Source organism: Onychostoma macrolepis, chromosome 18, assembly GCF_012432095.1.
Source record: "Onychostoma macrolepis isolate SWU-2019 chromosome 18, ASM1243209v1, whole genome shotgun sequence".
Taxonomy (NCBI): Eukaryota; Metazoa; Chordata; class Actinopteri; order Cypriniformes; family Cyprinidae; genus Onychostoma; species Onychostoma macrolepis.
Window position 1 is genome coordinate 28395805 of NC_081172.1, and position 24922 is coordinate 28420726.

At 36.6% G+C, this 24922-nt stretch overlaps 2 protein-coding genes across 5 annotated transcripts; one reads left to right on the forward strand and one right to left on the reverse strand.

Moving 5' to 3' along the window:
* Positions 1 to 78: 78 nt before the first annotated feature.
* Positions 79 to 24747, reverse strand: ddx6 (DEAD (Asp-Glu-Ala-Asp) box helicase 6). 3 transcript variants are annotated; one of them, XM_058750969.1, is made up of 14 exons: positions 24457 to 24747; positions 15232 to 15840; positions 15042 to 15105; positions 14839 to 14943; positions 10640 to 10769; positions 10373 to 10519; positions 10168 to 10262; positions 9959 to 10081; positions 9427 to 9555; positions 9190 to 9306; positions 4242 to 4305; positions 4034 to 4135; positions 3731 to 3915; positions 79 to 3632 (listed from the first exon to the last, which is right to left on the reverse strand). In XM_058750969.1, exons 2-13 carry the CDS (start codon positions 15426 to 15428, stop codon positions 3740 to 3742), a joined length of 1449 nt encoding a protein of 482 aa, XP_058606952.1. In that variant the 5' UTR covers positions 15429 to 15840; positions 24457 to 24747; the 3' UTR covers positions 79 to 3632; positions 3731 to 3739. The 3 variants fall into 3 exon arrangements, with proteins under 3 accessions (XP_058606952.1, XP_058606953.1, XP_058606951.1); XM_058750970.1 differs by lacking the exon at positions 24457 to 24747 and adding an exon at positions 18347 to 18362; XM_058750968.1 differs by lacking the exon at positions 24457 to 24747 and adding an exon at positions 17994 to 18147.
* LOC131524165 (C-X-C chemokine receptor type 5) lies at positions 18721 to 21875 on the forward strand. 2 transcript variants are annotated; one of them, XM_058750972.1, is made up of 2 exons: positions 18721 to 18864; positions 20492 to 21875. In XM_058750972.1, exons 1-2 carry the CDS (start codon positions 18820 to 18822, stop codon positions 21569 to 21571), a joined length of 1125 nt encoding a protein of 374 aa, XP_058606955.1. In that variant the 5' UTR covers positions 18721 to 18819; the 3' UTR covers positions 21572 to 21875. The 2 variants fall into 2 exon arrangements, with proteins under 2 accessions (XP_058606955.1, XP_058606956.1); XM_058750973.1 differs by lacking the exon at positions 18721 to 18864 and adding an exon at positions 19712 to 19885.
* Positions 24748 to 24922: the final 175 nt, after the last annotated feature.

Below are 24922 nucleotides of genomic sequence, written 5' to 3' on the forward strand. Positions count from 1 at the left end.
TTACATTCATATACCAACACAATGTGGGTTTTATGTCATGATCACCCCTGTTAAAAAAAAACACCGTACACACATATGGAACTTCAGTGAGCTTTATTTTCAAACCAAAACCATCACAGATGTTAACCATTGCATTTTCACACATCTCAAATCTTTAAAATTGTAGCATCACTGAGAAAAAAGCCAATTGAAATAGCCTAAATTGAAAAGGAAAAACAAAAAAAAACAAATTTGATTTCTTAAATTTGTTCAGTCATTTTAATCTGCAGTAGCCAAAAAAAACACAACTCAAATTTAAGGGCAAAGTTTACAGATCAAATTTTCCTTACCCTGAACTCCCAAATTGTTTATTATAATTTTTGAAACCAATTCTCTCCATTTCCCTCCCTCCCTCTAACCCAGACTGATGTATTCATGTACTCCCAACACTGAACAGACAGATAAGGTAAAGTGTTAAGAGTCAAGAAAAGATACATCAGGGCAGCGCAAAAAAATAAAACCTTCCCACCCACCCAAATAAAAACCTAAATTATAATAAAATAAATTAGAAAAAAAAAAAAAATACATTGAAGAATGAGTGGATTTTAAAGATGACAATTTTGTATGCTTTGGAAAACTTCTTAAACAGGTGAGATGTTCTCCACCCCATTCTTCCAAATAGAATGAAAACAAAACCTAAAATTAAATCAAAACCCCAACCACCTACGGCAAAGACCACAGCACATCCAATCACATGCTGCTTTACAGCATCTCAGGAACGAACCGTGATTTTCACGGCAAGTGGTTACTGAAAAACACTGGGCTGCTGCCAAAGAGCCCAGTAACTCATATACTCCTCTCTTTGGGCAGATGTTTCAAATCCCCCAAAAGAAACCAAAGGGGATTAGACCGGTTCAGCCATAATGTACACACCATGGGGTATGTGCTATAGAGAAGAGAATACAAGTTTGGCTTCAAGCAATGTCACTGGGAAAATGTTGCATTTTCTAGAATATGGGATAAATAACCTTTGCTCAGAATTTGGTAACTAACCATAGTTAGAACAAACTTTAATTGTATTAGGGAAAACTAACAGCAACATGCCACAGTAGACAGAGCCAATCGGTTTAAAAAAATAAAAATAAAAACATCTCACCTGTACTTTACTTTAAAATGGGGACGTTGGTGATGTTAAACTCCAACGTAAAGTTAAGTAAATTTTGTGCCAATAAATCACAAAAAAGGCAAAAATGTATCCTTCCCAACCTCCCACCCCATAAAGTTGGGACCCTCAAAACATCATGGGTCAAACTGCGTAACTTATTCAAGAAGCAGCGGAAGGGCTAAAGTGTCTCAAGCAAGCCCGTCAATCCCCCCCCAAAAAAAATAAAATAAAAAGGCTATTAGTGTTTGGGAGAGGGGGATACATAGTCCGCTGCGAAAGAAAAATAAATAATTTGGTTATCAGCACCCATGAAATACCCAGAGCCCGTGTTAAGTACCCTTGTCCCTACCACAATCCTTCCTCAAAATAAAAAACTAAAAATCTCCCTTTCAGTCTGTACACCTCTGCCCTAACCGAGGAAGTGCTCCCAAATCATGTGCAGCCCGTATTATTGCCCAACCCTTGAACTAAAGTTCAAACTTAAGTGCAGCCCACACTGCAAAGGTTTAGATTCTTCTGTTAAGTCTGTGCAGCATCTCAAGAACATGGTCTTGTTACAAAAAGAAAAGCTTGCTGACTCACGATGCACTGCATGTCTCTGCCACTACATTGTCAGTCCATCGTTTAGAAGTCTTGGCATCCAGTTGTTTTTTTTTTGTCCATTTTTCCTTTTTCCAATGCGAACATCCAAGCTTTTCAATCCTCCCACCCCAAACGGTCTGTTTAAAGTCATGTCCTAGTGCCAGTGGCAGAAAAACACAGACCCATGTAACAGCTACACATCTCGCTTATAAATTCAACATTTTTGCACGTTGCCAATTTGAGCTGCACTGCAGCGAGTAGCACTATTACATGATGATAATATTAAATTACTCTATGTTTAGAGTCACCCAGGCTAGGGGACTCTGCTGAGTGCCTCACAAGTCAGTGTTACAAGCAAAAGGCTGGAAAGGAAATAAGCCTCATGTTTTCACAACCCTTAAATGAGGCCATTTATTTGAGCAACCCATGTCAGGAACTTTGTCAACACTGGGTAATGGATGAGTTAATAATTTAGAGTGAACAAGTGCAAATCTGAACAACTGCACCACCTGCTGTAACGCTTAGAAACTTACTCAAAACTTTGAACAAAGTATTTTTTGGATAAAAAATAAAAAAAATAAACAAAACAAGGGTGGTGCACTGCCTGGAAAGGTTTAAACTCTGCTAAACTTCTTTCCCATTGGGGGGAAAAAAGGGCATAAACTAAATAAGTGCCGCCCAGTGCTGACAGAATCCTGATTTTTAAAAAGATCTTCTTTTTTTTTAACATTCTCCTCAAATTGTAATCCAGCCTTTTTAGCTTGTTTTAAAACAATCCATTTAAAAAAAAAAAAAAATAAAAAAAAAAAAAAAATATATATGAAGTATTTACAAAATGTTTGCAATGTGCCAGATCTATATAAATGGCACATTTAGGACAGAGTGCCTACCCAATAACAATGCAAAACTGCACTGGAATCAGGAGGAAAGGGGAGGGGAAAGAAAAAAAAAAAAAAAAAAAAGATAAAGTAGTCCACATTCGTCTCAAAGCAGGAGTCCTCATGGCCAAGGAGAAAGGCTGGTCTGAGTCTGGTCAAGTCTCTTAGTGTTGGCCCACTGAAGACAGAGGGGGAAAGAGTTATGGGTCTCTAGAGGCATGGTACGTTCCATGAGCAGATGAAGGAAAAAAGCCATTGGGAGCCTTGTGGGACTTTTGAAAGCTTGCCACAGGAACATTAGCCCCATCATTGTCATTATGCCCACTGATATCATCTCAGTTCTCCAGGGGGCTTCTCTTCACACCATAGTCAAGTACGCCAGAGACTGCACAAATCACACATGCCGCCCCATCCTCTCTCCCGCTGTGAAATCCTGTTCTTCATCGCCCCAAAAATCTACAGGTGGCAAATGCAAAATTATTCTTCTGATGGAGGGGGCAGACAAGCAATGCCAAAAGCCAGAGAAAGATCAAGACCATGTCTTCAAATGAGTTATGAGGGGAGGGGAAAAAAACAAAATCATCAGGTTATTACTTTTTGAACAAGTTAGACTGCTTGTTAAGGCACTTGTTTCAAATGACTAGAAACATGAAGATGAGCAGAGGAACAGAGAGAGAGTGGGGTGAGAGTGTGCTTGCAGGCGGTGAGTAGCCATTTTTTTTCTTGGGTGATAAATCCTCATGTCCCCTCTTTCCCTCCTCAAGTGATTTGAAGTCTTCAGGATGAAGATATCGGTGCAGCAGTCCTTAATTAGGCCATGAGTCCGTCCCGATTATTGGGCCGTCGCAACATCACATTCCTTGTGGTGGCACCAGACAAGCAAGAAAAAAAAAAGTGGGGGAAAAAGGAAGACAGGCGGAAGATATAGTTTAAAAAAAAAAAAAAAGAAATTATAATCCCCTATTCCCTAGACACAGTAGGGAAGGAAAAAAACAGAGGTGGAGGATAGGGGACAAAGGATTGGTGATCTGGAGGGGGTAGAAAAGAAAATCCATGTTAAAATTAAAAAAAAAAAAAATCCAACATGTACATTGTAAGCTCTAGAGTGACTGAACATTGAACTCACCTCTCCTGCTCACAGTTTAACCTCCTCTCCACTCTCACTGTGGTACTCGGCCACATATAGACTCTTATCAATACTGCTGGGAATGGGCTTGATTTCAGTACCCAGCTGTTCTTCAATACCTTTCAGGTTAAAGCGGTCATCGTAAGTGATCAAGTTAATGGCGAGACCCAAGTGTCCAAATCGGCCTGTGGGGAAATGCGGCCAATGTCACTTAACACGACTACCATTTCACTTGCCAAACAGTGACATTTCCAACGCAACATTACTTGACCTCAGACTGGAAACCGAACGAAACCTACTCACCAGACCTGCCAATGCGATGGAGGTATGTCTCCCCAAGTTTGGGGAAATCAAAGTTGATCACCACATTCACAGCTTGTATATCAATTCCTCTTGTGAAGAGATCTAAACGGGTGAAAAAAAAAAAAATCACTTAAATTAAACTCAGAACTTGCTTTGGCTTTAATGCGTCTCAAATGAATTAAACATCCATATTTTCAACTGTACTTACCAGTGCAGACAAGATTTCGACATAAGCCATTTCTGAAATCATGGAACACACGGTTTCTGTGTTCCTAAAGGAAAATTAAAACTCGTCTTAGCATAAAATTAACCAAGATAGAATTCAATGTCAACAGTATTGGCTGGTTTATAAAGCCAAACTATTTTCAATTATAAATCCTGAAGAGACTAGAAGGCGTAGTGCCAGACAAGCCCAACTCCAATAGTGTGCATCAAATCCTGTGGCGGTGCACAGATCGAAAAATGGTTCAAATAAAACAAATGAGATCCAAAAATAAAATTTTTAAATAGGCCAAACTGTGCTCATAAATTTATTGTCCAGAGTCCACAAATACAGTGCAAAAAGTTTGAAGGTACAAAACGTTTGAGCTTAACCCTTCATCAGTGCCATGTTTCCAAACATACACTTGCGCCCATTTAAAAGGCTCATTACCGTAATCATTATAATATACTGATCATTGATTTACAATACATATGGGTCACGGGACATATCACAATACATATAATCAGGGCCTAAAGCTAACTTTGACACACCTGCAAATGGCATAAGATTTACCAACCAAATTTTTTTTGTTTTTACCGGCCATGAATTTTTTTACAAAAACGTCATTACTACTACAATGACTAAACATTTACAATGTTTTGAATTTGTCCTTTACTTACAAGAAAAAAAAAAAAAAAAAAAAAATATTTAGTGGGCCAAGTGGGAGGGGGCCATCCTGATTTCTTTCTGGGGGGACCTATAAAATTAGAAATTAAATTGAAATCTAAAATCTATAAAAGGTTAACATTAGTGCCGTCTGTCAATTGATTACAGAAAAATGTGATTTTTGATTATTCTTTTAAGTCATGGTTAAATCACATTTATATTGTCAATTTCACCATTGAACCTCCAAATTAGTGTGGAAACAACAAAGATAGTAAAAAGATGCCATTTAAAAAAAAAAAACCATGTTTAAAATTATACTAAGTAGCCTATAATTAATGATACCAATACTGTTACTGGTGTCTATTAAACGAATGTTCCCTCAATTTTACACATCCATTCCAACATTACAGTATAATTGAACGCCATTATTTTTAACATTTAATAGGCTCTGAAATATTAAGCGATTTTAACAATCTTGACAAACTAATCTATATAGTTTATGGATATACAATTTATAATCTTTATTCAAGCTACAAAACTTAATCAGCGACTTGAGCAGTCGAGTGATTTCTCCTTTTCCTTTGATTTACATCAATGACAGACTTTAGCGGGTTTTACTTTAAAAGCAGCGCTGTCTCTTTAAAACCTGATGCACATGACATATCCCATTTTCTCCAAACTCTTTATGGTCATTTAAGACTTTATAACCAAAAAGACGCAACTCGCCAAAAACCGCATATTTTGACATAATTGGGTGTTTTCGTCCGTTGAAGCGCTACTGGTGCGCTGTCTAAATTGGCTCAGCGTGTTTGTACAGCCGAACGTAGCCTACTACTCCACCGTTTAGGCGGCATAACCCCACAGGGTTGCTGCAGGATTTTTAAGCTCAAATTTAAAGACCTGCACAAATAAAATTAATACCATATGAGCAGGGTAGGGCAATGTCTATGGAAAACTATTAAAAGCATGATTTACAGTTCAGATACAAGTTCACAAAAACAAAAAGTCTTAAACATTATAATTCACGTTTCAGCCTTGAAAACATTAAGAAAATCAAAAGTATTAATAATTGTTTAAATTAATATTAAAATACAAACATTTTACAGTTTAGATGTTTGTGAATTATCTTATCGATCCACCAGTTCACATTTACAGCTCTGCGTGTTTGCAGGGTAAAAACATGGGTCAATTTTTGCATTGGTCTGAACAAAAACAACCCAATGTTCCTGCAATACCGGAGGCTGCAGTTCTAGGACTGCATAAGAGCTTATTTTTTGGGACAACGCCATCTATTTCAACACAGGAGACCTCATCCAAACATCAAACAAACAGATGCAAAGACTAGATCCACGGAAACGATTCTTTATTCATCTTTTTTAATGTAAGAGCTAGTGTGAACTTGAGTGATTGAGGGGGTGTCCATTTAGCTGTGCAAAACAGTTCATTGTGCTGCTGGATGTTGTAAATTAGTATCGGAATTCAAATTATTTTACACTTATTGAAGTACTAATAAATCACACTAATTTGTAGCGTAATTGTTTTACCGTTTACTGCACTGTGGGTCACATCAGACGTGAAGAGCTGCGGCTGATGAACTGAAGTCTCGCACAGACAAGTCTTCCTTTTTAAGAAAACTGAACTTAAAACCAGAATGTAAAATATTGAATACATTGAAATAAGTTAGGTTAATTATTGTCCTAACCCGTTGATAACCCTCTTGAAATATTTAAGTGTATACAATTAAACTACATAATTCCTTAAAAATATACAGAATTGAATAGCAAGTGCTATAAAAACAGTATGAGCCGCTAATATTTTACATTTATTTATGCATTTAGCAGACGCTTTTATCCAAAGCGACTTACATTGCATTCAAGTTACAGTTTTTACATTTTATCAGCTCTTGCTTTCTCTGGGAATCGAACCCATGATCTTGGCGTTGCTAGCGCCATGCTCTACTATTTGAGCTACAGGAAAGCGTAAATATTTATAGTCATTTAGCTGATGCTTTTATCCAAAGTGACTTACAAATGAGGACAGTGGAAGCAATCAAAATCAACAAAAGAGCAATGATATGCAAGTGCTATAACAAGTCTCAGTTAGCTCAATGCAGTACACGTAGCAAGTTTTTTTTAAAAATTATAATAGATAAAAAGAAAACCGATAGATAAAGAATAGAGCAAGCTAGTGTTAGAGGCCTTTTTGCTTTTGTTAATTGTATAATAAAAAGATGCAAAAAGATTAGAAAAGCTAGTGTTAGTTTTTTCTTTTAAAGAAAACAAGCAGTAAATGAATGGAGTGCAAGTCTAAAAGACTTTTTTTTTTTTAAGAATAGAATTAGAATAGAGAGTGCTAGATTTAGAGGGTCAAAGACGTGTTTTTAGCTGATTCTTGAAGATGGCTAAGGACTCCGCTGCTCGGATTGAGTTGGACAGGTCATTCCACCAGGAGGGAACATTTAATTTAAAAGTCTGTGAAAGTGATTTTGTGCCTCTTTGAGATGAACAAAGCGACGTTCACTTGCAGAACTCAAGCTAGAGGCACAAATCTGAAATGATGAATTTAGGTAAAGGGGTGCAGAGCCAGTGGTGGTTTTGTAGGCAAACATCAATACCTTGAATTTTATGCAAGCAGCTATTGGTAGCCAGTGCAAATTGATAAACAGGTGTGACGTTCATTCGCTCATTCTTTTTGGCTCATTAAAAAAAATTAATCTTGCTGCCGCGTTCTGGATTAATTGTAAAGGTTTGATAGAACTGTCTGGAAGCCCTGACAATATACTGGTATTGCATGAATACTCTACTTGCAACAACAGCCTTATTGAAAGTGCACATTCATTCTCTGCCAGCAGGAGGCGCTTTCAGAACGGTTTCCACGGTAACGGCAAGGCAGTACACAAACCAAGTCCCTTTCAAGGAAAGTCAGTTCACTCGGCCACCATATTTGCAACGCCTCCGGGCAGCTCAAACAAGACCAAGTCCTATCTAAATGAATGGGGGAATCCTGAAATCTCAAACTGCTCGCTGAACTCTCGATTACATATTTCAAGTCAGCAACAAAATCTGAAATGAACTGCCCCATGAATGCCGTTTCTTATGCTCAAGTAGCGTTTGAAAAGCTTATTTTTCAGGCTAGACCAGCCAATGCGCATGCGTAGTTCCAACGCGCTTATGACTACGCACGTGAATCGGCTGGTCCGGCCTCAGGCTTCTATCGGAAGCCGAGCTTCTAACGGCCACTGCAGTGACACAATGACTTTACCAATCAACATTTGGCTCTTTCATTTAGAAGGCGGGACTATCCCGCCATATTGGACGTTGCAGTTTCTCCCATTCATAAGTATAGGAGTGAACAGTCTTTGTATTTCTGCACTGGACAAGCAGCGCTCATTTATAGCCTTTTGAAGTTTAATCGTCACATTAACCTGCATCGTGATTCTGGTCTGTACCAAAATTTAAGACCTCTTTAAATCATAATTAAAACTTTCTTGCATCAAATTTAAGGTCATGAAGTCTAAAATTGTACAAGTAAATTTAAGACTTTAAGGACCCGCTGGAACCCTGCCCCAGGTATGCAGCGCCACATTCTCAGGTTATGAAGAATAAAGAAGGGAAAAGTTAATCTTTGAAAGCAGCAATATCTTCTCAGGTAAAAAGTTATTAGAACCGTGTCTAGGGAAAAGCTAGCCATCACACTGCTCTGACCTTATCAGCCCATTTGAATCATATTTGATTTGCTCGTGTTGCTTATGACAGAACAGCTTATCACAATCTTGTCTTCGGAAAAGATTTTATTTACTTACGTCAGAATCAGTGAATCGCCAATGCCAGTTTTTACTCGCATTTGGCGCGTGTTAATTTTAGGCCCTGCATATAATGAATCCCAAAATTCTACATGATTGTGTTCACAGAGAATATTATCCAAAGAAAAACATAAGTTAAACATTACATCACAGCATAAATACAACAATACATCATCAGCAGGTGAATGAATATTGAGATATATAGATATATATACACACACACACACACACACCTCAACCATTTACACTCCCTCTGTAAAAGTCTCGACTACATATTTCCACCTCTACGAGCCTGTATTATATATATGTTCAATAACCACAAAATTTAAATCCGAAATTGAATGGGACATTTCATTAAAATGGCGAGCACTCTTTACACTGTATTCTGGACAATAAAACTTATAAGAGCAGTTCGGCCTATTTTTCGTGTGGATCTCATTTAAATCAGTGCGGTGCGGTAATGCCACACGCCCTTTATATTCCCACCTGTCTCATCTTGGCATGAATGTAGAAACAGGAGTATCCAAGCTGAGAGATCTTCTTTGCTAGGAGCTCCACTCGCTGTGATGAATTGCAGAAGATTATAGACTGATTGATCTGGAGCTGAAAAACAAAAACAAACATTAAAAAGGATGTCTGCATGTTCTCCAACATTCAGGAGGACAGTGATGCTAATTTTCATTTCTTAGAGTGCGGGATGCACAAGTATCGTAAGGTTTTTACCCTGGAGAACAGAGTATTAAGGCAATGGACTTTCTGCCTTTCAGTTACATAGGCGTAATACTGAGTAACCCCCTTCAGGGTCAGCTCCTCCATCAGGTTTATCTCATAGGGCTTCTGCAGATGGGAGTTCTGTTCACAAAAACAGTATAAGTTAATACTTTCTGAACCATAATAAGAGTATTCATGATTTAATACTTGAAATATTTCAAATCATAAGTGTACAATAAAGCTCAACAAAATTAACTTAAAAAAAAAAAAATTCAACAGGTTTCCAAAGTAAATCAACCATGTTTAAAAATCTTAAAAATAATAGCCTAGTGATTATGAATTTTGCCAAACAGATTTTATGAAAAGTTCATGAACCGCAAATCAGAACTTTGCATGTGTTAACTGTTACCGACTTGGTAACTAGTTAGTGGCACACTCAGTTTTATTAAAATAAAAACAATGCATACTTCAATAAAAACTAACATGCATTATTTTAAAAGCATAAACTGTTTACCATCTTTTGTTAAGAAATCAGTGGGCTTACCATGAACTTCTGCACACTCAGCGGGAAGGTGGCAGAGTACAGCAAAATTTGCCTTTGTTTGGGCAAATAGCTCAGAAGCTCCTCCATCATCTGTACAAAGTCCTGTGACAGGAGCTTATCTGCCTACTCGGTAACATGGGTAAAACAAGAGATATGAGAATTACGGTATGGCAATTAAGTCAGTTAGTTAAAAGTTCTTATTCACATACCTCATCCAACACGATCATCTGTACTTGATTGACTTTGGCCACTCCCTTTTTGATGAGGTCTAAAATTCTTCCTGGAGTGGCAATGACAACATGCACTACAAAGGGAAAAGTTTAATACAGTGAAACCCAGTGTTTACAAAAGTGTATATTTAAAGTAGTTCAAATCATTTTAAAACACATTTTCCACCAGATTGTGAACACTTGCCTGTTTCGTCAAGTCTCAAAATGTCATCACGGAGATTGGTTCCACCTGTAGTTGCCATGACCTTGACCCCGCCCATGTGTTTGCTGACCTGAATACATATCTGGCTCACTTGTAAAGCCAGTTCTCTAGTGGGCACAATAACCAATGCTGCAGAAAACATTTAAAGCATGGCGTCACTTAAAAGCAATGAGAAATCAAGTGTAAAGCCTATAATCGTGAAACCTAAAAACATCTTGTAAAAGTGCCAAAACCAAGACAGTCACAGACCTTGTATGCTGTCTTTCTTCAGGTCAATGCGTTCAAGTAAGGGAATGAGGTAGGCGCCACTTTTTCCTGTGCCGTTCTTAGCTCTGGCCAGAATGTCCCTCCCAGACAACGCAATGGGAATGCTCTCCTCCTGCAGGAACAAGCGAGAACACCGTAATGAGCAGATGGGTCCGATTAAATGCAATCTTCTCTTGCCTTAGAGTGGATGGAAAATTTATGGTCTCTAATAGACAAAAAGGCCAAAAAGCCTAAACAGTCTGAAGCTAGTTTCTATAAGAGACATTATCACTCAGTTAAAGTGACAGTTCAAACAAAACGATCAGAATTCATAGACTTTGATTTAGGAGACAGCTATTTAAGTGTGCATATTATGCACATCTGTGTGAATGAGTGACACGGTTTCGTCTACTACACATGCTCAAGCATGCGTGGCACTTATGGGGTTTTCAGCACCTGTTGTCTCACTATGAGGATATGAACTTCCTCTCCAGAGCCTCTGAGAATTCTCTTCACAACAATTTCACTTGATAAAAACTATTGTAAGAAACAGAAACTACACGACAACCAGTCCAAAAAAAAAAAAAAAAAAAAATAAATTGTACAATAGTGTACTTTAAAAAAAAAAAAAAAAGTTTAGAATTTTAATATCGTTTTATTAAAAGGAATAAAGCAATTTCTTCCATGTTTTAAATTTTAACAGTAAACCTGTTGAGCACCACTTTGCACAAAAAAGGGAACTGATAAACTTTCATTTGACTTTTAAAATTCAATATAATTGCTCATGATTTATGCATTTGATAACCACCATTTTAATAAATTTGTATTTGTATAATAAAAACATGCCACAGAACATTTCACATGGCTCTCATAAATCTATTAAAGTGCTGTTAAATTATGTAAATTTCATAATTTCAACAATTAAGACATACGTATTATGTCTTAAGTCAAGTTAACATTAATAAAATCCTGAGAAATACAACAGAATTTAGTAGGGCTGTGAATCTTTGGGTAAACAGCAAATCGATTCAATTCATGATTCATAAGGTTTCAATTTAATTCAAGAATGATTTGGTAACACTTTACAATAAGGTTCATTAGTTAACTACATTAGTTAACATGAACTAATAATGAACTGCACTTATACAGCGTTTATTAATCTTTTTAATGTTAATTTCAACATTTACTAATACATTATTAAAATCTTGTTAACATTAGGTAATGCACTGTGAACTAACGATGAACATCTGTATTTTTATTAACTAACGTTAGCGAAGATTAGTAAATCCAGTAACAAATGTATTGCTCATGGTTAGTTCATGTTCGTTAATACATTAATGTTTAACTAATGAACCTTATTGTAAAGTGTTACCCGATTTTTGCTAATTCAGAATGATTTGATTCTGCATTCTTTAAGTGCATTCACAGGATTATTTAAATGCTTCCACTAAATTCTTTAAATGCTTAGTCAGGAGGCAAATTACACAGCAGTCTTTATGTAGTCAGAGAGTGAGGCCAAAAAAAAAAAAAAAAAACAACAACATCCATTGTTAGATGTTAGTTTAATGATGCTATGGCATGACGAAGCCCATGTAGAAATTTTCCCTAGTAAAAAGTAATATTTAAAATTGCCTACATTTATTTCAGACTAATCTATTAACATTTACTGCATCACTTGAGACTTGGGTCCTGTTTACACTAGTGCGTTTTCATTTTAAAACTCATAACTTTTGCTACGGATACGTTTACACTACTCCGTCGTTTTCAAGGTCGAAAACGAAAACTTTTGAAAACACCGCAGACCCCGTTTTAGTTTGAAAACTCCGGGGTTGCGTTTCAGTGTAAACGGACCAAAACGGAGACTTTTGAAAACGATTGAATGCGTTTTCGGTTGTGTAGTGTAATCATTTCTGAAACGCAGTGGAAACACAAGTGGAAACGGGGATCGTTTTAATTCTAAAATGCCGTTTTAAAACGAAAATGCACTAGTGTAAACGGGGGCCTTACGGATATAAAAAAATCTAAATTAAACTTTATTTGGAATACTACCTGTGCACAATGAGAGTTACTTAATATTAAGCTTAAAATGTGTTTTAAATGTCATTAATGTGGATTGTGTGATCTTTGAAATTTTTTTTTAAATTAAATTAAGTTTAAAATGCAAGATATTTAAAGTGTACCTGAAGTATACTTGCAATAGTTCCACTTTAGCACAAATCAAATATATATCAACATTTGAAGTGGATCAAAAAACTTCAAAGTTGTCCTTAGGCAAGAACGCAGTTTGGTTTTAGGACATTAACGAAAGGTTTTGATCCACTTCAAATATTGACTACTGTACTTCAGTTCATCTTTAGTTTGACTTCAGCCCTACTTCCAATTTAGCACATTTTGTAATTTTAGTAGCCTATACTAAACTGGTATAATTTCAGGGTATTTTTTTATTAAGTACATATATGTACTTAAAATGTACACAGATATGACGACATGTATCAGATGGACGAAATAATAAATTACAATAAATACATTGTTTACGGTAACGCTTTTTCCATCATTTGGATGGCAGCGATCTTTACACGCCAACACAGGGCGTGAAAGGGAGACAGAACCAGGTGGAGAACGACCAACCAGGACAAAACGAGGAGCTCGCTCCTAAACAAGGGACTACATCTGTAGCATGGACATGCGTTTCTAAGCACTGCAGTTTTAAAACAACTGATTTTAAGCCGTTGAAACAAACAGAGCTATATGCGTGCACCGTCTCCATTTCTGTGTGAAAGGACGACTTTTTTTGCTTTGAACAATTACATAAACACTTACAGTCATGGCCAAAAATATCAGCACCCTCGGTAAATATGATCAAAGGGGACTGTGAAAATTAATCTGCATTGTTAATCCTTTTGATCTTATTTAAAAAAATAAGACTCACAAAAAAAAATTGGATAAGAATTTAAAATGGGGGTGGGGGGGATATCATTATGAAATGTTTTTCTCAAATACACGGACACAATTATTGGCACGTATAGGAATTCTTTTGAGTAAAGTATATTCCCATTCATATTCAGAATTTTGAGCACTCCAGGGTGATTATGAACAGAACTAGAAACAGGAGGTAAAACAAAGCCCAAATTCCCTTAATCATCCATCACAATGAGAAAAACTAAAGAATATATTTCTGATGTGCAGCAAAAGATAATTGAGCTTCACAAATTAGTGAAGTGGCTTTAAGAAAAGAGCTAGAGCAGTGAAAACTCCCATTTCCACCATCAGATACTGCCTGGAAGAGGATACGTGTCTATATCATCCTAATGCACAGTGAGAAGGAGAGTTTGAGTGGCTAAAGACTCTCCAAGGACCACAGCTGGAGAATTGCAGAAAATAGTTGAGTCTCGGGGTCAGAATTTTTTTTTTTTTTTTTTAAATACAAAATAAAAGAAAATTTCAAACAGCACCTACATCACATGTTTGGGAGGGTCTCCAGAAAAATTCTCCTAGCTCATCCAAAAACAAACTCCAGCATATTCAGTTGTCAGACACGACTGGGAACTTCAAATGGGACTGGCTTCTATGGTCAGATGAAATTAGCTTTTTAGCAGCAAACACTCAAGATGGGTTTGGCGAACACGGGGATAAAAAGTACCCCATGTGTACAATGAAATATTGCTGTATTTTTGATGTTGTGGGCCTATATTTCTGCTGGAAGTCCTGGACATCTTGTTTAGACACATGGCATCATGGATTCTATCAAATACCAACACAAAAAAAATCAATAAGTGACTGACTCTGGATTAATGTATGGAAGATCCAAACATGGCCCATTATAAGATTTCTAACAAACACAAACCTCAAGAGCAACACAAAAATGGGTCACGGAGCACAAAATCAAGCTTCTGCTGGCCATTCCAGTCCTTTGACCTGAACCCTATAGAAAATGAGTGGTGAACTGAAGAGAAGCAGCACCAACATGGAGCTGTGAATCTAAAGGGTCTGGAGTGATTCTGGATGAAGGAATGGTCTCTAATCTCGTCAGGTGTTCTCTAACCTCATCAGGCATTATAGGAGAGTACATGGTATTTGTGCTTGTGATTGGCTTTAAAAAAAAATTGATTGCCTTCTCCAGGTATATCAGATCACTTTAGCTAAGAGGGATCCAAATCTGAAATATCTGCCATCAAATTTCCATTTTTTCCCCTGCCTTTTACCTGTATAGGTGACGGTTTCTCCCAGCCCATTTCAAAGATGCCCATAAGCAGTTCCCGTTTCAGGCAGTAATCCTCAAACTCGTTTCCCTTGGTTGCCGTCACATCCTGTAAATTTCACGACCACAAGCACCACGTTAGAAAAAGATTCTGGTTCAGAGGATACTTTAAGAGACATACAAATAATGTGTTTGAGATGGACTTACTGAAGTTCTCATGCGCAAATCCTTCGGAGGAAGCTTTAGATTCTTCTTCCAGTCATCCCCAGGCCTGATAAGAGGGGGGGAGAGAGAGAGAGAGAGAGAGAGAGAGAGAGAGAGGAAAAAGGCATCAAATCCCAATCACCATGCTAAATCAGCACTCGCAGCATCATTAGCACTTCCCTCAAGGACTTACTTGATGATAGTGTTGGCTGTGGGTGCAGGCTGGGAGTTGCCATTGTTGACTGTGCTGGAGGGTTTCACCTGGGCTGGCTGCGTTGTTTGAGACCCCCCTCCACCTGGACCACCTGCTGGCTTCACCGAGCCTCGCATTTGGCCATTTTGATTCGACAGTCCCAGAATCACTGGATTCTCCATTCTGGCTGTACTCATGAATTTTATATTCTCTCTTCCAAACAGTGAGTGACAAACAACAGTGGAGATAATACTTTATCTTAATGGGCTTGCAAAAACAAGTTGCAAGTTGTCCTTCCCACAGCTTTCTCAGTGTCCAAAGCGAGGAAAAAAAAAAAAAAAAAAAAGCGATGTTTTTCTCCAGTTCCTTGTTCCTCAATATGCAAGTCTCTTGTGGAACATCTCAATGTCAGTGTCACTCAAGCAACAGGTCACAGATATTATAAGCAGGAAGATTAGCTTCAATTATCCTTCCATGAATGAGTGAATCCCTCCTCTGCAAAAAGTTTCACAGACCAGGGGCCAGGAAGCCAGTGTTAGTCTTTTCAATTATTCTGTCCATTCCTTTCTCTCCAATTAGTCAACATCAATGATTTCAAAGGTTTTCAACCTGCATAAGAGAAAGAACATCATAAAGCACATAATATGAAATGTCAAACAAAAGCACGAGTCAATTTTAGTCAACACTGATAACCATTAAATGTGACGGGGGTTTCCCAATCTTAAACCAAGGGAGCCTGCATCCAGACTCTCAGACAATGCAAGGATTCCCAATATGAATGAAGTTGCTAATAGGTATATAATAGGTACATAACATTAGTCAACTAACGATGGGGGGCGCTTCTAAAGCAGGGGTGTCAAACTCGGTTCCTGGAAAGCTGCAGCCCTGCAGAGTTTTGTTCCAACATACATACCATGTAGTTTTCAAATTAGCCTGAAGGACTTGATTAGTTGGATCAGGTGTGTTTAATTAAGGGTTTAATCTAAACTCTGCAGGGCTCCGGCCCTCCAGGAATTGAGTTTGACACCCGTTCTAAAGCATTTATTTGTTAATTCCAGCATTTACATTAAAATAAAGTTGTATCTGTTAGTATTAAATGGAACTGAGCTAACAATCTTAACTGTATTTTTATTAACATTAAATGGTAATAAATACTGTAACAAGTGTATTGTTAGTCTGATTGTTAGTTAATGCATTGACTTGTATATTTACTTTAAAAAAAAAAAAAACAGTAGCACTTTACAAATATTTGTAAATGCCCAAATGTTTTCAAAACTCAACAGCTCATTCTTGTAGCACATTTAGAAAACATTATAAATTTTAGATTTTAATAGACAATAAAATACCCCCACATAGCTGGCCAATATTATGTATGTTATACTATAACATATTGCTCACATACACATATAATATACACACATTATTTATTTATATATATATATATATATATATATATATCTATCTCAAACAAGACATACACAGAACTGCGGATTATAAAAGCACACTTGTTTTATACAATAGTTACTTGATTTACAAGTCACTATTTTTGTTGACACTGACAAACCTGTCGGCAAATATTTGAGAGGTTTTGTTTTAAATGAGGTTTAACTATTGCACAAGTGGCAAAATGTGTCCTGATTATTATATCACCAATACAGAACAATGCGTGTAGTAATTTATCATGCGTGGTATTAAAGCAGCACATTTTCACTAAATTGTAATGTACTTAGAGCAATAAAAGAGTCACCACTACAGAAGAATTTAAACGGAAAGAAAAGCTCTGGCAGAAGTGGCATAGTAAACGTCTGTCAAATCAAATATCTTTTGTAATAAAATTGTGAATAGACTTGGAAAGAAAAACATTCCAGGTCCGTACATATAAACTAAACCAAACCGTATAAATGTCAAATCTAACCTCAATAATGATGGCAGCAGCACCTGGCACGAAGTCAACATGATAGGCCTCATTTTAAAAACAGCCTCGCTTATAATAAAACATTCACAGATTTCATATACATTAATAGTTTGCCCTCGCTGATGTTGTGTTTGTAAAACAGGTGCAGTGGCACTTTGGCTAAACAGCTGTGGAATCCGGTTAAAATTAGAGACAACGTAAATACACTTTAGTTAACATTAGATGAAGTTAACCGAAAGTCCACAGTTCACGAAACTCACTCACCAAACACGGCAAACCAATGTATCTCAATGAGACTCCGTTGTTATTTAGTTAACACTTAAATTTCAACCGTCTTGACTCGACACAACGTGAAACTCGCTGTCACGCAGCTAATGCTAATGTTTAGCTACGCAGCTACCGCTGACGGGTTCATATCAGTGAATTTTAACAGTAGGATGTTGTTTAACAAGTTAAGAAATACATATATAGTAATACAGTCTTAATATGTTGCTTTTGTTGTCGGTAAAATGTAATATTTGAACGGTGTGAGAAAAAAAAAAAACATTTTAACATTGTGCGCGAGCTTGTTAGCTTTTGCGTCCACACACAGGCCGCACGCGAATTAACCCTCAGATTCACCATCAACGGTCTAAATGACTAAAGACTTATTTTTATAAACGACAATACATTTGATAGAAACGATGTACTTCTTAATAAAGCAATTCCCCGAATGCTGTAACGTTAACTGAGCCGAAAATATAAAAGACACCACACAGTATATGTAAACACTCGGCTACAAAGAAGCAACACAATTGATTTAAAATCTCACCATGTACAACATAAATTTAACTTTCTGCAAACTTACCAGATGTGGCTGAGAATATCTTTCTGTGTGTTTGTGTTTGTGAATTATAGGTGTAGAGTTGTGACATATATTTAGGGGTGTAAAGCGAGTGTGTGTAAGATGGCTTCCAGTCATCTTTAAACCCTCCCATAATCAGTCACATGAGAGCCCCATGTAATCCACAAAAACACCACGCGTATTAAAATTTAGGGAAAGCTTTTTCCCCTGCTTTCATGTTAAATATTTTATATGTGCTAAATATTGCATATATGTGTTGAATTTTATTTTTGCGTCCTTTGTAGGCGTATGAGATCATCACAATTATACTTCTTTAAAAATATCATAATTACATGACAACAGAGTTTAATTCTTACCTGAGCTTGTTTATATCTTGGCAGATACCTGACATGTGAGTCATTTAATTAGTTAACATGTTTGTGCTTGACTAATTGGTTGTAATGTAGGCTAGCCTATGTATTTATGTGATTTAAAGCTGTCTGACATTAATTTGGATGCCTAAAATCATACTTTTTTTATTATTATTACTTATTTCATAAGTGTTGAAGAGGTTTGGTGTGCACAAAGTAGGGATCTGTTGATAGAAACACCTGTGGGGTTCATAGATAGTTAATTAATTGCCTTAATGACTCGTCCTCTCCAATTAGACTGATGTATATTCACACAGTGAACTGAATTTGGGTTTTAACTTTACAGGAAAAGCTGTTGGAAAATGGGTAGATGTATTTTATAGTTCCATTATAGTTAAAAGCTACATTATTGTGTTAACAAAGGGAGTAAAATCAAGCATTTCTGAGCGATTTTTTATTTATTTATTTTTTTCCCCTACATGGTAAACTGGAGCCACTCCAACAAGCTTCGCACATTGTTCATGGTAGTAGCAATCATTTTCACAGCTAGGCTTTAAACAAAACCAAAAAAAAAAAAGTGAGCAGTGCTTGTCCCTGCAAAACTCGCTGCCACAATGCAGGAGTGTTGTAGGTGGTTATTGAGGTTTTATATGTTGAAGTGCAACAACATCTAAGGTACATCTAAAACCCAAATATGAGTAATAGTGAAAGTGATGCTTGCCTTAGCAAGACATGATAACTGTAGCCTACTAATCAGATGTTATGTAGAGTCCAGATTTATAATATTTATAATTAATCATAATTTGCCTCGGGAACCATAAAACATACACATCCCAAAATTTTGAACAAAAACATTTTGAAAAAAAAAAAATAATAATAATCTTACATTTGAACTATACTCAAAAGTTTATTAGTATTTATTTATTATTCAAACATATGGATAATGATAAAGTAATTAAATAAATATGGGAATTATGTAGTGGCCAAAGTGCAATGATTTTTCCTTCATTATCCGCTCATACTTTAATTAAAAAATAGAAATAAAACTAGTGTCATTTTAGTTTTGTAAAATAATTCTAGGTTTCTGTAACCAAGCCTGACTGCTGAGAAAACAGTTAGGTGCTAAGATTTGGTCAGCTAAGTGCTAAACCACTGCAGTTTCCAAGAATAACGATCATCTCAATAAAAATAAAAATGTTGAGAGTTTAGTGCAAATGTTCAAACTATGCCAATTAGTGCTGTATAAATCTGAACTGCAGGATAGTGGGGGATGTTTTTGTTCTGTAAAGGAAATGTGTGGGTTTCTTTCATTGTTTTTGTAAAGAATTCAAATAAGGTAAGTGTGTGTCCTTGAGGAGGTTTATTTTAAAAGGCGTGTCTTGAGACTTGAGCGTAAATCATGGGTTGGTTGTTCAGCAAGGTTTTATCATTGAAACACTGCATTCCTTTAAGCCCGGAGTGGAGGATACACACTTCTGAGACAATAGCATTGTTACCCTCATCAACACAAACATGAATCAAATAACAGAGAACGTCATTCTTGAAGTGAGTATTTCTGAACTCTCACTTTTTTGTTTGGTTTTGTTTATTTATTTCTGGTAATTTATGATTAGATGTTTCCTGTGGGCCGGTAGTCATCACTGATTTAATTTGCATCCTGTAATAAATCAATAGAGAAATATACAATATCCAATGAATTGTACATTTTAAGAACAACAGCAAAAATACAGCCCACATTAAATATCTTTAGATTGTTTCTTGTGAATAATTTTGTCTTAATCACAGTTTGCTATATTATTTTTGTTGTTATTAATAATAATTATTATTAATTAATTGTATTATTAATTTCATTTTAAATACTGAAAAAAAAACAGGAAGTGAGATTTCCTTTAAATTACTTCCTGTAAATGCGATAAGCGTATATAAAACTTGTATGCAACACTTTCCAGTTAAATAAATAAATAGAGCATTATATATATATATATATATATATATAATTATATATAATTAAGCATTAAGATTTAAGGATGCAAATTATAAACAAAATAATAATAATCAGTTAGATTTATTTATTGGAGGGCATCTAATGTAAACATTTCAGTGTCTAGAAAAGAAATCAACTGTTGATCTAACTGAAATGTCTATTTTCAGAGTTTTTCAGGTTACTTTTACGATGACTATGAGAATGTAACAGAGGGGCCTTCTGATGGAAAAATGTACATCTGCAACAATGAGAGTAACCAACTGCATCTGTTTCACACCGTGTTTCAACCTCTTGTATATGGTGTGGTTTTTTTCCTGGGCCTAATAGGAAATGGCCTCCTTTTGACCGTTCTGCTTAAACGGCGGAGGAACCTGCGCATCACAGAGATCTATCTGCTACATCTGGCACTGGCTGACCTGCTCCTCCTCTTCACTTTACCGTTTGTAGTTACTGAAGGGGTAGTCGGATGGCTTTTCGGAAACTTCCTGTGCAAGCTATTGGGCCTTGTTAATCGCCTAAATCTGGTGTGTGGGAGTCTGCTTTTGGCATGCATCGGCTTTGATCGCTACCTCGCTATTGTGCACGCCATCCCCAGTCTCCAGACCCGTCGGCCTAAGACCGTTCACCTCACCTGTGCACTGCTCTGGCTCCTGTGCCTATTTGTGACCATTCCCAATATGGTGTTCCTGTCTGTGGAGAAAGGCAAGAACAACCCTTCCAGATTCTTTTGTTCTTACAACAACCATGCCATCCATGCAAACAACTGGATGCTGACCAGCCGCTTCATCACACACCTGCTGTGCTTCTTTCTGCCTCTGGTAATCATGGGGTACTGCTATACTACTGTAATCATCACTCTTTGCCAAAGCCAGAGAAGTCTGGAGAAACAGGGAGCAATTCGATTGGCCCTACTGGTTACACTGGTTTTCTGTCTGTGTTGGCTACCGTATAATATCACCATTTTTATGCATACCCTGGTGGTATTGGGTGCTGTGCCTGAGAGCTGCCATACTCGCAACACACTGAGCGAGGCGATAATAGTGACTGAGAGCATTGGCTTCTCCCACTGTTGTCTGAATCCAATCTTGTATGCCTTCATTGGGGTCCGTTTCCGAAGAGACCTCCTGCAGTTGTTTGCGAAGATAAAGTGTCTGCGTGTATGCCTGTCAGGTCAGCGCACAAAAAATTCAAACAGGGTATCTGTCTCAGAGGCTGTTACTACTACAACAAGTAGCCAATACATCTAATAGCAGCTGGACATTTTTGTACATTTTTTTAAATCTTTAAATCGCCAACTATCTGTGATTTACAGCTTTACCTGCACCCTGAGCCAATCACTGCATATGACTAAATGCACATAATGCGAGCGCTTGAAATCATATAAATTTGGACAATCTGTTAGTCAAAGACTGAATTTCATTAATAAGCAAATCTAAGCATAGTAAATGAAATGTTGTAGTGCTTTGCATTGTTTTGAATGGATTATATTTAATACTAGATAACAAATGGTTTTGTAACAAATCTTTGGAAATAAAAAGTGATATAATCCTATACCCTGATTTTTTTTTTTTTGTGATCATCAGTCAAAAATGTACCCTCACACACATCCAGAGGTGGAAAGAGTAAGAAAATATTTTACTCAAGTAAAAGTACCATTACATTAATTAAATTTTACTTAAGTACAAGTAAAAGTACCAGTCTAAAAATCTACTCAAGTAAAAGTAAAAAGTAGCTAATTTAAAATTAACTCATTGTTAACAGTGGGTGTCAAACTCAGTTCCTGGAGGGCCACAGCCCTACACAGTATAGATATAACCCTAATTAAATGCATCTGATCCAGCTAATCTAATCATTTAGGCTTATTTGAAAACTACATGGTATGTGTGTTGGAGCAGGGTTGGAACTAAACTCGTTAGGGCTGCGGCCCTCCAGGAAGTGAGTTTGACACCCCTGGGATAGGCCTATAAATCTCAAACTAGTTGTTTTTAATTAAAGGAATCAGTTATTTAGAATAATAAGACATTTGGGCTGGTACCAGGCAAATTAAATCAATATCAGCAAAATTCATCTTTGCAATGCAAAGGAAACACAGAAGCTTCATCTGAAGTGGCATTTAGATGTATTTACACATTTTAATGCAGGACATGAATGCATTTAACCTGCAGTTACAAATGCAGAAATAATGTTTTGATATAGAACACGTAAAATGTTGAATACTCATTTGAAATTATATATTTTTTTAAAGTAACTGTTAACAAGTGAGTGATTGAGACTGAACGGAATCATTTAAACAGTTGATTAATTCGAACGAAACACCCTCATGTTGCTCAGAGACGCAAAATAGTGCTGTTGCTGTGTTTGGGGTTATTTTTGTTATCGAAATAGAGCTAAATCAGATGATTGTGCGCGTGTATTACTATGATTACGGTAATCACATGAACAACACAGAGGGAACGCGCTTTCAGAGCGCTTTACTTCTAGACGCCCAGAACTGAGAGAGAATGACATTTTTCGGGATTTTTTTTAAAAAAATTTATTTTTTGCAAATCTGCTTTAATATTCGTGTTATTTATTGGTGTCTTTGACGTTTCTGTATTACTATATTCTTCTACCTTTCAAATCATTTCAAAATTCGTTGAAGACGAGATATGGGACATTATAATCGATTTAGAGGGGTATAAAGTCCCGATTTCTAATAAGTAGAAGAAATTAATGGTCAGTTCTTAAACGGTACGCCCCATACTATATGCATACCTTATATGAAACCATTTTACTGCAGCGTTTTCGAAATATCGGACATGACGACACTTTAGAGGGCTATAAAGACCCCATTTCTAATAAGTAGAAGAAATTAATGGTCAGTTCTTAAACGGGACGTCCCATACTATATGCAAACCTCATACGAATCCATTTTACTGCAGCATTTTTTAGATGTGGGACATTATTACATTTTAGAGGACTATAAAGATCTCATTTCTAATAAGTAGAAGAAATTAATGCTCAGTTCTAATAAGAGACGTCCCATACTATATGCAAACCTCATATGAAACCATTTTACTGCAGCATTTTTGAGATGTGGGACATTATTACATTTTAGAGGACTATAAAGACCCCATTTCTAATAAGTAGAAGAAATTAATGGTCAGTTCTTATACGGGACGTCCCATATAAGAACTGACCATTCATTTTGTGTACTTATTAGAAATGAGGTCTTTATAGCCCTCTAAAATGTAATAATGCCCCATATATCAAAAATGCTGCAGTAAAATGGTCTCATATGAGGTTTGCATATAGTATGGGACGTCCCCTATAAGAATGGACTATTCATTTCTTCTAGTTATTAGAAATGGGGTCTTTATAGCTCTCTAAAATGTAATAATGTCCCATATCTCCTTTTATACGAATCTTGCAATGATTTGAACGGTAGAAGAATATAGTAGGCTTAAAACAGAAACATCAAACAAACCAATAAAAACACGAATATTAAAGCAGATGTACAAAAAACAAAAAAATCCCGAAAACTGTCATTATATATCTCAATTCTGGGCGTCTAGAAGTAAAGCGCTCTGAAAGCGCGTTCCCTCTGAGTTAGTCCTGCAATTACCGTAATCATAGTAATACGCGTGCACCATAATTCCATTCGTGGCTGGCTTGACCGTGTTTTTCTGAACTGCGGCTGGCTTGACCGCGGTTCTAAAACGCAAGTCTCTTAATTAACTTCTTGTTTATTGAACTGTTGTAATGAAGAAAAAAAATCTATATGTAATCATGCTGATTTTTGGAGAAAAACGGCACTCTTCGTGTGATATTGATTTACTATATGAAATGATATATATATTCCGTGATCATTTTAAATCCATTTTAACACACTGAATCACGCAGTGAAAGAACGCACTCTAAATGCGCGCGCACTGGTCTACTAGACTTCAAGGCACTCTGTAGGAGTGTTTTGTTTGGTTTTTGGCTAAATGTCAATGCACATCGTTAGAACAACAATTACGATATTATCGCAGACGATATATCGCATATCCTTGCACCACTGTCTTTTTGGCTAATTTGTGCAAAACCTTTTGCTAAACTGCCAAAGCTTCATTTTAACCACCAATGCAATGATGCAAGTATTTATACTTACCTCTACATGCTTGCGAAGGGTTGATGTCGATATTTATAAGCTGCTAGTTTGGTTTCCCTAGGCAAACAGCTTACACTGCATAATAGTGCATAAACATGGCCAGGGGTTCACTTCATTTCCTTCGAGTTCAACTTCAGCAGAATACGACGGGGTTTGGTTTTCAGCTGGGTTTGCACCATTAACGCCTGTCTTGTCCGTCTTTGTCTTTTTCTGATTTTAGCGCCAGTTTGTTCTCCTGCCCTTTATTTACTGCATTAGTTTCCAGGGAGCGATTTTTTATTTTTTTACTCAGTAATTAATGTGTTTTAAAATGTAGCGAAGTACAATACTTCAAACAAAATATACTTAAGTAAAAGTAAAATTACAGATTTTAAAAATTACTTTAAAAAGTAGAAGTACTCAAAAAAGCTACTCAATTACAGTAACGCGAGTAAATGTAATTCGTTACTTTCCACCTCTGCACACA